Source organism: Xenia sp. Carnegie-2017, unplaced genomic scaffold (assembly GCF_021976095.1).
Source record: "Xenia sp. Carnegie-2017 unplaced genomic scaffold, XeniaSp_v1 HiC_scaffold_6, whole genome shotgun sequence".
Classification (NCBI taxonomy): domain Eukaryota; kingdom Metazoa; phylum Cnidaria; class Anthozoa; order Malacalcyonacea; family Xeniidae; genus Xenia; species Xenia sp. Carnegie-2017.
Window position 1 is genome coordinate 12,335,438 of NW_025813526.1, and position 18,875 is coordinate 12,354,312.

At 32.7% G+C, this 18,875-nt stretch overlaps 1 protein-coding gene across 1 annotated transcript; it reads left to right on the forward strand.

Moving 5' to 3' along the window:
* The first annotated feature begins 5,835 nt into the window (after positions 1 to 5,835).
* On the forward strand, positions 5,836 to 18,507 carry LOC124458131 (cytosolic iron-sulfur assembly component 2A-like). Its single transcript, XM_047008214.1, has 6 exons — positions 5,836 to 5,991; positions 8,027 to 8,046; positions 8,592 to 8,736; positions 11,534 to 11,583; positions 17,017 to 17,062; positions 17,656 to 18,507. Exons 1-6 carry the CDS (start codon positions 5,907 to 5,909, stop codon positions 17,751 to 17,753), a joined length of 444 nt encoding a protein of 147 aa, XP_046864170.1. The 5' UTR covers positions 5,836 to 5,906; the 3' UTR covers positions 17,754 to 18,507.
* The last annotated feature ends 368 nt before the right edge of the window (positions 18,508 to 18,875 follow it).

Consider the following 18,875-nt stretch of genomic DNA (forward strand, 5'->3'; position numbering starts at 1 on the left):
AAATAATTTGCTAGACTTCCAACAGTTCTTCTGACGGCAAAATTATCGGAAACAATAAACATTTTTTATGAAAAAATTCTCGTACTGAGAAGTAGTTTTGAAAAAGGTGGCGCACGATAACGACAAAGACAAAAAGCAATTAAAATGGCCTTGGCAATCACGGTTCAAAATCGCTAATGTTTTTGTGTTTTTGAAGCTAGCAAAGAATCTTAGAAAATTTGGCTAATGTGCACGTGATCGCTTTCAATATAAGGGTTGAAGCATGATCACGTGTGTTCTATGGGACTAAGAGTCCCGAGCATTAGATAGAAATTCACGAAAGTGCAGCGCAAGCAACAGGTATGTCGTTCCATTTTAGGTGATAATTCGTTATTGATTTTGAGTGCAATATTAAGTTTTTCTGATTTGTTTGTAAGAGTTATTTTATTTTAAATTTGTGTGCAGCACGAATATGTTTACTTCATAATAATATGTTATAAACGCCTTACATTTTGTCTGTTTGTTAGTTATTCGGATATGCACTGTACAGTTACTACAGTCATTAGTATTTTTTAAGTTCATTAGTATTTTCTATTTAGAAAATATTAATAAGGAAATGAGCAATAAAAAAACAATATCCAAACTAGTGCTCCTTATATAGAAAATACTAATGAGATTGAAAGAATACTAATGAGCTATTGTATTCCATTGATTCCTTCCATATCTGCGCATTTTCTTGATGCCTTAAAGCCCATAAAACTTGAGAATTGTAAGTACTATGAGATAAAGAATATCAAATACTGGATGCTGATTGGCTGAGTGGCTTTGGCTATGTTCTAATCTAAGGTTATTTTGTATTTTTTTGTTTTTAATATCATCATTTTTTTATGATCTCTTCAATTATCTACAAATGTGAGTTAAGAGCAAATAAAAACATTTGATAAGTTTTAAAAAAAGACAATTAAATAGAAAAAACTAAACTAGTCATTTTTTTAGTACACTTTGTATAATGATATTTACGATAATATTATGCTAATTTAAAATACTCACAGGCGTGGGTAGCGGTCATGCTGGTCATGCTCAGCATGAGTAAAATTTTCTACAAAACAAATTTTATTTTTGTTGGAGTCATTGTAGATTCTGATGACTGATTGTTTCTTAGAGATTACTTAAGTCATATATAAAAATTTGGGACGAAAATCAATTGATATATTGAATTTTGCGTCTTATTAAAGTTTTATCTTGCATCCAGGCAACAGCCTAAACTAGAACTTATTTTTCGTTTATAAGTGCAACGTGGTCATTATTTTAAAAATCAGCACGACAAGTAATATATTTATAGAAAAATTTTTTGTAATCTGATTGGAATACAGCAGATGAGCATGCTAAAACGCGACGTTTTACGTCATCTGGTCATGCTGCTTTTGAAAGGCCTGATTAGAACTTAATCCCGCGAGTAATTTTCTTTGTTTGTGAGATTCGTGTTTTTATTTCGTGTACATTCAAAACATTACAAAACACACTATCTTTACAATTCATCATTTATTTCAATATTTATTATCTGCCAAAGCAGATATCACCGATTGTTCGCCGAGGAAGCTTTCTTTGTAATCTGCCTAGCAAAATATTGTCGTAAATCGAAGGCCGATCCCGAAATTGTAAACAAAATTGTGTTTTCGAGTCCTCGGGAGGGTTGATACACAAAGATAAATTTCGTTTTTGGAAGAGCGAAGTCAAGACAGCATTGGGAGACTAATGATTTTGCTACCCGGGCCTATTCTTCCAAAGATTCGGGGATTTCTTTTTATGTCATGGAAGATTAAATTATAAGAAACTCAAGAACAATTCGTACATAATGACTTGTAAATTAATTTATTCTACGTGCAAAGAATTTGGCTTAGTGTGAACTCTCCTACTTATGTTCCAGTCACAACGTGACATTCATCTTTATAATAGTATGACAGTTTATTTATTTCATTAATGTTAGTGTATTTTTTATGTAAAACCACCTAATAAATTAACTTCAGTTTAGGCAAACTATCATTTATTTATTTTTTAATTTGTATTTTATTGTTAATTTGCTTTTTGCGTCATAAAAGTTACATAGTTTGTATGGTCTTTATGCAGTTAAACAAAACATAGATAATTGTTTGTAATCTTAACCAGTGACAGTGAATTACTTCAAGTCGTACCAATTATATTTAACGTTTACATTGATTACAGTTTTTTAAACATATAAACGTTTAAAAACGTCTTTTTCATAGATTTTAAGGGTTATTTAAACTTCAACTGGTTGGGTAAATGTTGTTGTTTCAGGGGTAGTAGACCGTCTAAATTTTGAAATTTGATGGTGCCTCGAGAGGTTGTACTAGAGTATGACCATTATATTCAATATTCCAATGTGCAAAAGTTGGGGGAAGACAAAAGCATCGATTGAACAACTTAACACCACAACAAGGCGAGCCATTTAGCTATGGTTTTTAAGGTAAAATGTTTTTGTTGTCTTATCCAGATAGAATGTTTCCGTAACTTGAATATTGAGGATTAATTAACACCATTTCTTGAAGACACTGCAAAATAACTCGTCATTCGTCAACAAATATTTTCTGTCACCTGTTTAGTTGATATATTACTTCCCATAACAAAGCTAATTCGCTGGGTGTATGAGAGATAATTCTTTCTTATAAGTTGTTGTGTAGATGTTCATGTTCAATAGTTCTGTTCAACGATTTACATAATGTTATAATGAAATTACTCTCACTTGATAGGGTCTGTATAATATCGTCCTGAAGCTATAATCTTTTAGAAGCTGTTTATACATGAGAAAATGCTGAGGTACTCTAGTTTGTAATATTGCGATGAGACTGTGCGTTGTATTGATCAGTCGCTAAAAAATGGCTCAGCCAAAACTGAAAATATGTATACAATACGAATGAAGTTACAAACGACTTTTTCAAATATATTCTGTGTTATTGAACCCCAAATTTGAATTGTAATTTTTTGATACACCCTGTACATAATTGTAAAACAAAATACAATTTGCATTAATAAATTAATTATAAATTCGGCTGATTAAGTTATCATTTATCAACCTCGTGGTTACTATTTTTTAAGACAACCTTCCCTTAGAGTTTGAAGGACCAGGCTTAACTAAGTGTCTCCAATACTCCAATATAAGGGCCTTGGCATTTCAACTGTCAGGGTGAAAATAAATTCTAAAGACTATCCCCAAAATTTTAAAAATTTAAAATTCAGTTCTCGCATTGAAAATGAAGATCTTATCGTAATCTCTAGCATGAAATATTGAAAACTTATGTTGTCATACACGACAATTCACGCACACATTTTTTAAAAATTTCATGTTTTAGAGTTATTGCTAACTGAATTTGGGATCAAGTATAGAATTAAACTAGCAAGGATTTCGCACGTTTCTCTAAACTTATAGCAACAATTTGAACAACATTTGGGTTTCGATAATTAACAATCGTAAATACAGTCAATAAGGGCTGTTTGCATGATCCCGGCTAACCGGGATTCAGTGAGGCGTAAAATCATTTCGGCACGTTGAAAAGAGTCGAAACTTCAAGTGTAAAAATTAAAACTGTTGTTAAGCGCTGCAAGTAATGCCTGTTGTAATTCTCAAATAAGGCCAAATTTGTTGTTTGATTTTGAATGTTATGCGTATAGTTATAAAATCAGAATATTGTGTAAGTGCTGAAGAACATTCATCGGATGATAAGTATTAAATCTTTTCAATTTGCCAAAATCATTTAACGCTTCACTGAATCCCGGCTACCCGGGCTCATGCAAACAACCCCTAAATTTTCTCGTATTGTAACCGAACACCTGTATATATATATACAAACTATGTATATATATACCATGACCAGCCGACAATTTAAAAAAGTATAATATAAAACAAATTCCGAAGAAACAAGACATCTTGAGATTGCAAAATATGAATCAAAACAAGACGAGAAGTAAACTGTAAATTTTCGACTTTATTTCAAAGTCTGTCTGAGGATAATTTCTGTCTGAGCATGACTTTGAAATAAAGTCGAAAATTTACAGTTTACTTCTCGTCTTGTTTTGATTCATATTTTCAATCTCAAGATGTCTTGTTTCTTCGGAATTTGTTTTATATTATATGTATTTATATGTGCAAGTAACTGGCAACTTGTAAATATGTCATTCTTTCTGATGATGTTTTTTAAATAAAAACCAAATATTGTAGCGTAATTGTTTCTTTTATAACTTTGGGGTTACATTATGAGTTACACTAAGTTGCACTATTTGAGGTTACAAGATGCCCTTTTACGGATTATGCTTATTTTTAACTTTTTGGTTCCTATTAGTTTTATATGTCTCTTTCGACCATTTTAGCATATATATAATTGTCCAAACTCTTATTTTTTATTGAGCTTTCGACTCGATGTTTCGAGCCTTCATCAGAATAAGGAATTTATCTTTTTACAGTTGCTTTTAGCTTGTACACGCTTATAGAACGTCTAATTGGATTACCTGGTACATTAATGTGATTGGATGGGGTGAAATGCGTTGCCATGGGTTTTGGTGCATTGTGGATGTGATTGGTGTTGATATTATTATAGTGTAATGTTGTAGTTTTGGTGTTGTTTGTAGTTCTTTTGTCTTTTTTTTAGTTGTGAATATGTGATGGGTATGTCGATATGTCTGTTTATTGTGGCGTTGTCTTTATTGTACCAAGCTTTTTTTGAATTCGTGTGCGTGTTTTGTTTGTGCGCGTCCGAGAACTTTAGTTTTTGTCCAGTCGAATGTGTGATTATTTGCGTTGTTTTGCTCTGCCGGTAGTGAGTTTGGGTCTCGTCATTTTATGGCGTTTTTGTGTTCTGTGAGTCTTGTTTCGAATTTTTTTGTTTGTCATATGTTTTGTTTTGAGCAATATTTGCATGGTATCATGTTGATCGCCTCAGTTGTATCATGGAATGTTGCTTTGTCTTTATGTGTGGTGAAATATGATTTCAGTTTTTGTGTAAGTTTGTGGGCGACGATAATATTGAATAGTCGAAGAAGTCTGGCAGTCATTTCTGATGTTCCGTTTATGTATGGTAATGTGATGGTTTTTACTATTTCGTCGAGTTTCTAGTTACTTTTGTTGGTTCGTGTTTTGTTTTGTATTCTGTTTATAATTTTGTTTATAAAGTTTCTTGAGCAATTGTTTTTTATGATTGGGGAGTATAAGTAGTTGCGTTCTGTTTTCTTAGCTTCTTCGGTGTTATAATTGGTGTTGATTCTGTTAAAAAGTGTTGGTATGCAGCTTATTTTGTGTTGTGTTGGGTGATTGCTATTGAAATCAAGCATTTGGTCTGTGTGGGTAGTTTTGTGGTATACTTGTGTGTAGTGGACCGTCATCTGTTCTGGTCAGTAGGATGTCGATAAAATTTAGTTGTTTGTTGTGCTCTTCGTCTTTAGTGAATGTTATGGAAAATCTGCCATGGAGCACTGTTTTATACGGAGAATCACCACATTTAAAATTTCCTGATATACAATTTGTATATTTCGCTCACTGTGCGTGCGCAGTTTAAGAACTCTCGGATTGTGTAGAGTGTAATAATAAGACGTTCACCGTGTTGGCGATATGCAAAGCTCACCTTTATAGGTTTGAGCACTATGGTGGCTCTACAATACAATCCACACTATGTGACTCATGCGCTGTCCCAAATGTAGAAGTCACCTAAGCGACTGTAATGGAAATTGGCTTTAACTTTTATTTTAGACACGCCATGTGACTGCTACTAATCCACCTGAAATATCGTATTTTTCTCTTTTATATCCTCATTACATGACGTATTGCGTACCACAATTAAGTATTCCTACCTAATATATATAATTTTAATGACACTAATTTGTAAACGATATTCACAATCCTTATCAATTGAACTATTTGGATGGATTCTCAAGAAAGAGAGCCTAAAATCTTATCTGATTTACACAAGTCAGACTTGGACGAAGAGAAAATATTAGAAGTATTTGGTATTAATCATTTTTTTCTTATTTTGCTAATATTTATCATAACTGATGTATTGTCTATAAGCATTAAGACATCATTTCGTTCGTTATGTTTGAAGAAAGTTCCCTGATAAGTGAATCGCGTATACTTGGTTTTTTACTCAATGCTGTTTTATTTCATCAGATATTTTTAAAGTTCGTTTTTCTCCATTAGAAAATGCTTTTTTGTGAATGGACATTGTATTCTTATATGTAGCAGTCTCAATGCCACTCATTTATTATTTTTTGAATGAAATAAATCTAAAACCTTTCCAATTAAGACAGTATTTGTGATTCATTTATTACACCGATTCATTCCTTGTCCTAAACAATCACAAAAGGCAAATTAATTCAAGTGGCTGGTTTGTATACCAACAAGTTATAAATACATGATTACTACTATATTTACAAGATGTGCTTGCATAAACCTATGTAAAGTTGCAATTTTTCTACTTGTGTTGCATATTTACAAGCAGTCATAACTTTGACATGCCATATTAAAATTGATCACTTACTCAAAACAAGTGATTAACTAACTCAAGTTATAAATACATGATTACTACTATATTTACAAGATGTGCTTGCATAAACCTTGTAAAGTTGCAATTTTTCTACTTGTGTTGCATATTTACAAAACAAATGATTGATCACTTAATCAAGTTATAAATACATGATTACTACTATATTTACAAGATGTGCTTGCATAAACCTATGTAAAGTTGCAATTTTTCTACTTGTGTTGCATATTTACAAGCAGTCATAACTTTGACATGCCATATTAAAATTGATCACTTACTCAAAACAGTTTCACAAAGATTGAGCACATCAATTCAGTAGTTTATGTTACATCCAATGTATGTTTAAAGCATGGAGGTAGGAAGATTGATAATTTGTTGAGTGGGGCACGTATTCATGTAACAATGATATTCAATGTTAAATTTCTTTGAAGTTTTCAACATGCTACATGCATATATGAATACATGACCCCTCCTTTATTACCAATATGCCCATGCCCATCATTAAAAGTATTAGTATGAAGAAAAGCAGCAAGTTACTTATCAGTAGATTTAAGTTATGCTGCATGATGTAAGAACACTGTATATGTAATGTCTTTTTGGCATACGGTACACAATAAGGTATATTCTTTAGCAAATATAATATTAATTAGCTGAGTAATTATTGTTCTCAGTTTGACAAAAAAATATCAATGCTTTATACATGTGATGTATTTGAAAGTTTGCACATCTACACAAATTAATAGGCTTTTGCATATTATTAGAATAAATCCAATGTGCAAAAACTGTCAATGTAAATGCTTTTTTATCACTGTAAAGGTTTGAATTGCTGTTCAGTTTTAAAAAGTAAATTTGCATGTACTTAACAATAAGATATATTTCTAAGTGTGTATCTAGCCATGGTGAACATTAATTGACCATAAAAGAGAACTTTTCTTTGTGTGTTAAGCATATTTGTTTGCAGGGGCTTGGGAAGCTGTGGGTGTCTGGGTATCCAAACATCCACAATTTTCGCAGTGTGTACATATCTTATAGAAAGGACACCCACAAGTTAAGCTTCTCACTTGAACGTTTATGATAGATGTACAAAGTTTTCATATTATTGAACTGAATCCAAGAACATGGAAATTTTAAATGGACATTGAGGAAATTTGGAAGTCATTTGTAATGTTTGCACAAAAAAGAAGAAAAACAGATTCAAAATAAGTAAAATGAAACAAGTTCATTTCTATTCTAAGTTTCTTGCGTTGTGAATGTGCGAATATGGAACACCCACAACTCTTCCTAGCTTCCAAAGCGTCTGTTTGTTTGGTGAAATTTCTGTGCGCGTAAATGATGTAAAATTGACAACTTAATTGTAAAACTGAAAACTACTTGTTTTGTAAAATAATTGGCTAGATCAGCAATGTTTCATTCATTAATTGTTATTTACATAATTTTTATATATTTTTTTCAGTTTTTTCAGATCTATTTTTGATATCTCAACATCTATTTTTTTTTTCTAGATCTGTTAAGGGATATTCGAGTAAGTGATATTTTGTGCTGTTTAGTAGCTGTTTAAAAGCCAGTTGGCTCTTTTACTCCTACCAAGCCAATATTTTTGTTTAATCACTGGAAAAGCAATGAATGGAACAAATTTTTTGAAGAATTATACAAAAATTTTCCTGAAAACTTTGCATTGTTGTATCTAGTAGTAAAAGACTTGGCTAGCTTTACTAAATGTTGCTCTTCATATATAAATCTGAAAATCATTGTTTTAATTTCAAAATTAATTAGAATATTGACGAATAATGTAAATTAAAAGCATGTTAGATTTCAAGTTGGTCTTGTGCATGATTTAGTTGATTATTTTACAAACATTACCCCAAATCTTAAAACACTTATGAGTAATATATGCATCAAATAACCCAGTTGATTTTATATTTTATTTTAAGAAATAAACAACTAAGTAAATGCTATTAAATTGGACACCCAAAGTTTATTGCCTCTTGACTTTTTGCTTTTACTGACATTCTGGCCTTACTAAAATATCTACCCAGTGTTGAAATACTCATGCTTTTGTTTTTCTAGGATCCTGAAAAAGATCAAACTTTGGGAGAACTTGATGTCATTGCTGAAAGCATGATACATGTTCAAAAGAGTGGTTATGACGAGTATTTAGTCAAGGTTAACTTTACTCCAACTGTCCCTCATTGCTCTTTGGCAACCCTCATTGGTAAGATCTTTTTTTGATTTAATATCGCTAACATTGCTTTTAATTAAACGGTTTTGCCAATCAGCGGATATTATATTATCATTTGATGAATTATAAAATGGAAATTTACTGAAAATTTGAGAAGTTTGACAATTTTACAATGGTCGCATCGCCACGATAAAAAGTTATTATCCTTGATGTAAACGCCTCATTTGCATGCTAATTTATTTTAATTAGAGGGTTCATTATCTTTGAAAGTACGTAGAATTCACATTAAGGAACGCAGACGACAGAGCAAGCAGCAGCATCTATTAGAGGAGGGGGAGGGGAGGTTGCGTAGATTGGTAGACTTAAGTAGGCAATGTTGACGTGGGAAATAATTTTAATCAGATTGCAATTCCTTCTAAACTTCCCAGTACTTGGGTGTACTACTGAGATTTGTCATCCGCTCAGGGCTACGTACTTCTGGGCCGTTTATAATGATGTGTAATAGAACACTCGGATTGTCATTTTTCATTCTCATCTTTAGCTATTTAAATGAAGTTGTTCCTCAATTGTTATTCGGTGTTTCAATCTTCAATTTCAGGAGTATATACGTACTTGAATATATTACACGAGTTTTGAAATTTGTGCGCGCAATGAGGTAGTGCAATAAAAATCATGTGCCCGAAATTTCTGAGGATCTGATTGGAGATACGGCTTTTTTCATTTGTGAAAAACATCGTTCCTGGATTCTGATTGGAAATTCCAATTTTTTTCAGTAGTGAAAAAATGCTAATTGACTTTTACTGCCAATGGTGAACAGCATTAAAATTAAAGAAAATAAAAGTAATCTTTTTGGTTTCATTCATCAAACCTTTTTATGAGGCACATAACACTGTCAGTAGGGAATTAATAAGTTCAAATGCCAGGAAAATGATTAGAAAACTGCTGGACATTCGATTTATTTAGTAATTTCTACGTGAAAACATGAATTCCTCGGTATCAAGAAGATTCCCATCAAAAAAACTTAATAAATATCTTAAAGAGCATTTTTTACGTTTCCATTTGAAAGAAAAAGATATCGTTTTATGCAAATGAGACTATCCTTTCAGCGACAAATTTCACTGTAATCTACAATGAAATACTTCTATGATAAAAAGATTCCTTTTGTTTTCAATTGTTTTCATCTCGAGCATAAAAATCGTACCCACGCACGTACGAACCTTAAAGTAATCTATTTTTCTGCCATTTTGCACAGAAAGTCTTCCTTCATTCCTTTTTTTTTCTCTCTGCCCACACAGATGTAATATTCCAGTTTTCCAAAGTGGATAACACCTTGTTCCTTAAAACTCTGGATCTTATCTCTCAGGAACTGTAATAAGGTCAAAGAATTTGAAGGCTGAATGAACGGCCAAGATGTTTTCAAGACGACTAGAAGTGTTCTTTTTCAATGGTTTCATATATTTCTGAGTGAGGTTTGTGAATTTCTACTTGTTGAAATCTGTCGATTTTCGAAGGCGAAATCGGGAAAATCTTTTTTCAAGTCTTCTAGTGGTTTCTTTATTCCCAATAACATTCAATTTGTCCAAACTTTACATTGCAGGAGCAATACTTTCTGATGAAACATTACGAGCTTTAAACCCTTTGTTGCATCACCATTCTCTCCTATGACACTTAATGTCGGACACTCTGCTTCAAGATGTTCAAATATTCCACTAATTGCTATTTCTATAAACTACGTCCTTGTTTTAAATTGTTTTTTGTTATTTTTGACTACTTTTTTCTCTCTTTGAGTATCAGCTGTCCTCTTGTATAAAAATTCTTAAAGAAGGCCCATAAGAGAAGAAGGATCTTGTGGTTGTATACGTAGCTATGACACGTATTCATTTGCATAACCACGTGTAAGGGCAAGTCGATTGCAAAAGCAATGGCCTTTGAGAAATATTGGAGACCGTTCAAAGTTGTGATGACCCCTCCCCCCCCATTTTATTTATGTGACTGTATTTGATCATAGTCGCATTTGCTAAATTCTAATCTTTCATTAAATTATCGCAATCAACAAATTTGTTTGATAATTTATTGGAATCGCGTGTAGTTATTTTATGAATGTAGTTCGTTGCTCAACTGTCCCTGCATCGAATTCTTTTTCTGTGAAAAGATAGATTTCTAGTATGAAGTTAGCTTTTTGAAATGTAAATGTACTTCTAGTTTATTCTTGCTTGACTGATGTTGCTGTGATTTACCGTGTTCAACTACATCTGAACGTTGGTATGCTCACGAGACATCTATGTTAAATTGTAATGATTTATTTTGGAAATTAGTAGAAATGGTTTTTTTTATAAAACTAGACTATACAATACCAGTGTCTTCTTCACCAGTCTTTCTCAATGCATATATGTTAAAGATATTAAAAACCATCACGAGGTCTCAAGAACTGTGAAAACACTTTTTGAGTTTTGGATAACTGTCAGCATGTCTCGAAAGGCTGAAATCTAAAAAAATGTCACTAATCTTTTTAAGTAAAAAATTATTATCTCACTGCAGGTTGATTGAAGTATTGCTCATATATTGACAATCTTCAACACGAAATAAGCAAAAAAAATTTGATAGTCCAATGATGTTGTGAAAGCGATTTAATTCTTATGCTTGCAAACAAAGCCTAAGGGGAAGCCAATTAAACATTAATTTGCTGTTAAATAAAATAACGAAGTTTTCTTGCATTTCAATACTTTTTGTATTCGAGACTGGGAAATTTGCACTATAAACTTCGTACGCAGAATGAGTTACCATGGATATTTACCATGCACTTGCTTCATTTTATTGTTTGCTTCTTTAGGATTGTGTGTTCAAGCGAAATTAAAAGAAGCGTTAACGTGGAAATACAAGGTGCTTTTTCTTGAGTTTTGCATTGTTTATTTCTATGTTTGTGTTTGTTCGTTTATGGTGATGCACGTCTGCGATATGTTTTAAATCTGCAAATAATATGGATCATTTCGTTGACAGTTTTTGGAAGAAAATATTGTTTCATACATTACACACATTTTCTGTTAATCTTTGGCGAAAATTTGGAAAAGTGCCCTCATTTCATATCTTTTTTATAAACTACGTTTCAATGTAGTTTCGAAATATTTTAAAATGTTTTTTTTAAACTTATTCCAAACGGGATTAAATCGGCCTCATGTACAATGAACCATATATTACGCCTGTATTTAACGGGATTTAAATAAAAACTTAAAATGGGATTTTTGAGGCCATTTAGAATACGCCCGCCCCTCATTTTGGACCTCTTTGTAGTCATGTAGTTGCTGGAATTGTAAATTAAATGTGTACAACTCTAATGAAAAGCATGAAAAAGATCAAATATGGCCTGATAAAAAACTTGTATACGATCCATTATAAACTTCATGTAGGAATTTAGACAGACATTTTGAAGAAAGTGCCCCTGTGCGAAAATTCTCTGAAGTAAGCATGTTTACTTAAGACATTCGTTTCCTACTGTAAAATACTAGTCTAGAAAAGCCACACAGCCGTTTTTCCCAAGCACGTTCCAAAATTTTAACTGGGTAGTACACATACAATTCATTCATTACACCCAGGGGGAAGTTGTTTAGAACGTTCAATCCTCCAGCAGTATAAGATGTTGGTAAATAAGATGAATTCAGTTCTTGGCTATCGTTTTTACATGAAAACCCTGTCAAGATTGCCAGCAAATCCAACGTCTTTTGCGAAATTGTCTTTCCTTTCATATGATATCTCTTGTGCAAAATTAATGTATTATTCAATTACTATGGCCAACTTACTAAATGAAATTTCGAAATGGCGGCCATTTTGAAAAAGCGCTCTCGCAGACAAAATTTCAGGGTACAGTTTGTTCACCTCGCGAGTTTTTGTTTCCCATAAATTCTCTCTGTGTTTGTTCTGGTTCCCGTTGGCATCGACTTTAATTATAACCCAAACTATAATGATTAATGTAACATGAATGGACGAAGTGACACTAAAAAAAAAAGCAACAAATTATTGTGCGTAAAGAATGTGCTCTGCCAGTTTTTGAGGATTTGCTTGCGTCAGCAAGAAAATCATATAACTCGTCGTATGGGAAAGATTGCTTGATCGATAGTAAACACTATGACGTAAAAAAACCTGCTTAAATGACGGTATGTTCCGAGAACTCGAATATTTGTCAGCCGCCAAAGAGTACACTTTGCCATTGTTATTTGTCTTTATTTGAGTTTTTCTGATACAGAACTGCGCTAATTTTGAAAACTATATGCAAATAATATAATGTCATTGGTAAGACAACAATTTTTGCTCTTCAATGCGCACGATAACACATTTTTAAAAGTAATATTAAAAAATTTGTTTGACCAGAAGTGGGGCATTTCATTACCACAGAATATATAGCTAACTAAGCAGAAGCGACACTCCTTTGAAGTTTTTGGTCACGCTGAGAATTGCCGAAAGTGAGCCTCTGCCGTAACCTTGGGTAGTGAACATGGCAAAAATTAGATTATCGGCTTTAAGATGTTTTTTATAAAGTTTAAATGCTATATCTTTGCCATTTGTGTTTCCGCTTCTTTGCACCATTCTTTATTTTTTGCAAACAGCGTTTGTTCGGAGACATGAATCAAATCAGTTGATACCAATGTTTGATAAAGTAGTAAAACAAAAAGTACATAGGCAAAAACTAAATGTTTTCGCTAATATGCCTATGTGTGATGTAGAATGTAATGTAGAAAGTGTAATATCAAAATTGTAGGAAGCATGGAAAACAAGTACATGTAGTGGCAGCGTGTTATTATCTCAACAATATATATGTTCTATGTAATCATGAATTTTCAAACTTTTCGCTTAAGTTTTCAAATACATGGTAAAAAATTAACATGGTGCTCTGCTTTGTTAAAAAAAATTTTTTCCATTTTTCTTTCATTAAAGTAACAACATTTTATAACTCACGCACTCACCGAGTATCTATTTTATTTTGATTTGCAAATTATGCAGTTCTCTTTGTGATTTTTGACAGCTTTAGATTGTATAACGAGTAGTGCTACCACTACGAGATTTCACCATGTTCCATAAACAAATTGTGTCATTATAAAGAAAATTGCTTTTAAGATAATGCTTACGAGTAGGAGTAGACACAACTAACACAAATTTATTCCTGTGAGCAATGAATTAAATTTCAAACCATACATTCACTCAAAAGCAGCTATCAATGTTGGCCAATGTCAAGGTATCTTTTCCGTATGGGCTTTACGATCGCACAGCATGCAACTGAGCAAATGAGCTACGAAGCTTGACAGATTTTGATTGAATTTTTAGGAACAGAGCTAAGCAACGAAAAATCGAATGAGTTTATTAATACTTTGTTTGTCCTATGAAAGAATGTTATATGCAGTGCGGTGTTTGAAATTAAATGAAGACATGATCTTCGCACTTTGCTGGACAATTTAAGCAATTGTCTCGTGAACCTGAAAAATTCAGATGACTCAACGGGATTCGAACCAATGACCTCTGCGGTGCCGGTGCAGTGCTCTAACCAACTGAGCTATGAAGTCACACAGTGGAGAGCAGGTCAATTTCTTGGGCTCATGTTTTCCCGTAAGTGCGAAGATCATATCTTCGTTTGTCCGTTATGCATGTTGTTTTTGTCCTTTAACACACACGCTCTTTGCGTTCGAATAAATACAACGATATTTTTTCTCTTGATTGAGTAAGTACAGTGATATTTCTCTTGCCAGACTTTTGATTTCTGCAGCAACCAACTTAATTTGAGAAACCTGAGGCAATAAAGCAATTTGTTCAACCGTTTTTTGAGTTTTTTTGTACAATAGTCTTTCCAGGCATAAAAAACGCATGATAAGTTACTAAGCAATTTATTGGGAAAATTTGATAAAAATAGCTACGTCAGCGTACATTTGAGTAGCTTGTCAAGCGTATTGTTATAACATAAAATACATGAATGAACGTAGTTACACTAAAATTACATATATGCAGTATTGTTTGCAATAAATTTATACGAGATTTTAAGTAAGTAAGTAAGTAAGTAAGTAAGTAAGTAAGTAAGATTTTAAGTAATTTACACCAGATTTTAAGTGCTTTGTGCTTGATTTTCAATGAAATGAGCCAATAAATGTACAACCCTTTTTTAATAAGCTTAATGCCAATGGTTAGATTTTATGTCACGTGACTATGGTCACATCTGGAAAAGAAGCCTTTGAGATTTCTCACAAATTTTACGGTATGGCGATGGGATTTTCATCATTTCGTTATTCATAATAGTATAAACCACCAAATTCTGACTGTAGCAATCGCTGTTTGCCCCTAATCAAGCAAAAAAGCCGAAAATTTATCTTCTCTCCATATAACGCCATATTGTATTTCCTGGCTTTTCAGGAACAAAAATGCTGGATGCTCAGCACTTTATTTCCGATTTTTCAACTCTCAAACAGGCAAGATCTCGCTTAGTAGGGCTAGCCCTTCTTGTAGGCCTCATGTAAACAGACCCTCAATACAAGTTTAAATACTGTAAATTTATATCAAATAACGTCAGTCAACAATAACAAAAACAGTCCTTCTTAGGACTATGCCGACCTGGACGATCTACATCTACAAACATGTAACGATACACCCGGGTTCAAACCATTTACTTTAAAACAATCTGCGATATTTTATGGAGAAAGCGACAATTGTTTTTTTCGGCTTCGTCGTAGTCATTGGCAAATTTGACTCTCGCGGCGGAAAACGATAGGCAGATGGAAATACACCTTTTTTTATACATATGAAAAATAGGTACGCGAAGCGTACATGTGCGTAGCCCGTCAAGTGCATGGCTAGTAAATGAAATAGATTTAATGAATATAGTTCAAATAAGATTGCATATTTAATATTATTTAAGTCAAACTTATTCACGATTTCAATTTTTTTCATTTCAACGACCCATGTGTTTGTTTAATTCTTTCTGCTTTTTTCGACGCTCTAGCTTAGCTTGAATGTCACGTGACTGGGCGCACGACTCTCGCATGAAGAAAGTGACGTCAATTAGATCTCTCGCGACTTTTAAGATTATTTTCCACTGAAAAACATTTTTCTAATGCTGTGTTTCAAGACAGTTTTCTGAAGAGTCTGAGATGTCGCTCATACAACCGATAAATCAACAGGTTTATGACATGAATTATACTACATATATAGACACTTGTATTGTACTAACCGAAAGTACTTGATATTATTATATATATACAGACATTAGACACTTGTATTTTTAGCCAACGGGCCGTGCTGATTACTTTTCCTTTTGCTAATCACATCTTGAAAAGTCTATATTCCAACGAGTTTGTGTTTATTGCAAACGTCTGCAATGTCTGTATGAATGAACCAAACAGTGTATAAGAAATGCAATTAATACCGAATTGGACTAAATACCAGACATAACATAGTACTAACGACTAAGTACATAGGTTGCTTGTACCGCACGCTTGAACGACATATAATTGTGATATACGTTATCGCCTGTGAGCCGGCATTTGACTAGTATCTTGACTTTAATTTATTAGTTTTTTATGAAGTTTGTGAAGAGTAAGATAATTCGATAATATAAGTTATGAATAAAGCTCGTGTTTCGTTCCTCTTGAATACGTAACACAATCGATATACAAGTCAATTTACTTAAACGCGATACGATATTTTTAGTTAATATTTCTCAAAATAAGAAAACAGTTTAATAGGAATATGCCACCGACGACTCTGTGCTGATTGAATATAACTTCTGCTTGGATCATTGAACACCAACAGACGCTTCACAGTTTCACATAGCAAACGTATTATATTTATACCATAATATGTATATTGTATTGGATTCGTTTTCAATGTCTGATTGACCTTACGCACAGTACACTTTTACCGTCCGTAAACCTTTACCGAGCAAGCTTAATGATAAAATTCACTTTAATTACGTTTAACACGCCAAATTTAGAGTTTCCTCACGAAAAACTCGCTCTGGATCAATCGGCAGAATGAAAGACGAGTTGTTTTACTTTTTTAATCGAAATACTGAATACATAGTAAGTAGCTATTAGCTTACGGCATTTTCCGGAGATGACGACGAATGTACAAAACAATATTATTCGTCATCACAAAAAAACGAATTAATGTAAAGAAATCTATCGGATTTTTTGTTAACAATTTTCTATGTGCTAAAAATGACATCCACTCAATGTAACTGCTCGTTGTGTGCCTTAATTTTTTTCTCGTGATATCTTCTTTTTGACTTTTTATAAATCATTAACACAACTGTTTTTCTAAATTTCTTAATGTTTGTTTTAGTTGGATATTGAACTGACGAAAGGAACGCACAACAGCGAGCTGGAAAGTATGTTTAATTTTTGTTACCCTCGATTAGCTACATTTCAAACAAGTATCTGAGTTCATGCATGACAGCATTAGAACAGCAGTAGCTAATGCTGTCCTCACTTAAATTGACTTCTGAGTTATTTTTGTGTGATATGATGGTAAAAATAGAATATTTTCAGAATTTCGTGATTCTAGAATTCATTTGGTAAACTGCTTGTTTAACTTTTGCAATAACAAAAGCATTTGGACGTTTATTTACATATGCTGTGTGTACATGTTTTCGTGATAGTTAGCTAAAACGAAAAGAAGGAAATTTTTTGTTGCAAAAAAATTACTCGCGACAGGGTCTCAAAAATTATTTTTACTAATTTTAAATTACCCTACAATTGAAACTCAAAATACTTTCGTTGCAATGCCATTTGCTATGAATTTTCAGCATTATGACAAATCCCACGTCGCAATCAAACTGCTAAAAATTATTTTCGAATGTCGAGTGTTCAGCTTCTTGACGCAATTTTTTTGCTAAGAACTGAGTGGTGGCCAGATTTTTTATGATTCGCACATTCCGTTTTTGTAGTAGTTATCCATACGATTTTGTCATTTTTCTTGCAGTAAACAAACAGATCAACGACAAGGAAAGAGTTGCAGCCGCAATGGAAAATCCTAATCTGAAAAAAATTGTCTTGGATTGTGTGAAAGAACCCGATTAGTATACTTCGATCGAGTCACCTTTGCTTAAACCAAGCAAATCGTTGAAAATTGTTTGATCAATCACAATAGACAAGTTGACGAAAGAAAAGTCGTACAATTGCGCTTATACATAAGCATTTCGCTTGTAATTGTTAACATAATCGTGCATTTTAGTGAAAATTGAAAATGTAATATAATCACATTTAAAATATTGCTCGCTCAACTTTACCTGTCTCAAAGCCTTATATTGAAATCAGCAGCGGATCCATGGTATAAAAGATTATATTAATGGACGTATATTTCCAATAATTTAGCGCAAATTCTATTTGCTTAACTAGCAGCGTTGTGAAAAAGTCTTTAAATTTATTTCACCATCTTTATAGATCTGCCACTTATAAAGGAAAGGTAAATAGAAAACGCCGCTTTTGTTGACATAAAACATGATTGCTCATATTTGCACGCTTTCCGAATACCAACCAGCATACTCTTAGAGAACCAATCACGAAAACTTTCAGCAATAATCAGGCTGATGTGACTGGGAATAAGGTTAGGTTTCACGTGAGGCATGCTGGTGAATGAGTAAACAATTTCCATCGCAAGTAATTTTGAGTTTAAGACAATGTTTTTTTTAGTTCTCCGTATTGCCATTTGTCTGCTTTATACTTTTAATCAAGTCCAAATGTAATGCAGTTTATTCCTTTATTACTAATGTGGACATCAAATGTCCACGCACAATGTTGTAGTTTTATTGAACTAAATACTTCTGTAAAAATATGTTTAATGGTATTAGAATTTTAACGTAAAGTTTGCATTTTGATGCAACACAGCAAAATTCAGTTGGGTGGATATGATTTTTTTGAAAAGAGACTTATATGCCCGATTCAAGCTCAGATTGGAGAAAGTTCATTTTGTCAGCAACTAATATAGGTAAGTACACATTTATACCATGGCTTGCTTCTTAAAAAAAGTGTAAAAAATAAACATATTGCAGACTTTTCAATGTCTGGTTAAAAATGAATTCATTATTTTAGTGACTTCATTATTTATTATTCATCATAATTGTAATTGAATTCATTATTCATTATTTAGTGACTTAATTATTTAGTGACTTCATTTTATGAATTTATTATTTTATAGAATCA

Bases quoted from the DNA above. Each gene is read 5' to 3' on its own strand.
- LOC124458131 (XM_047008214.1), top strand. From the start codon at position 5,907: ATGGATTCTCAAGAAAGAGAGCCTAAAATCTTATCTGATTTACACAAG. The intron at 8,047-8,591 runs GTAAGTGATATT...TTGTTTTTCTAG, and splicing joins ATCTGTTAAGGGATATTCGA to GATCCTGAAAAAGATCAAAC. The intron at 8,737-11,533 runs GTAAGATCTTTT...TTGCTTCTTTAG, and splicing joins CTCTTTGGCAACCCTCATTG to GATTGTGTGTTCAAGCGAAA.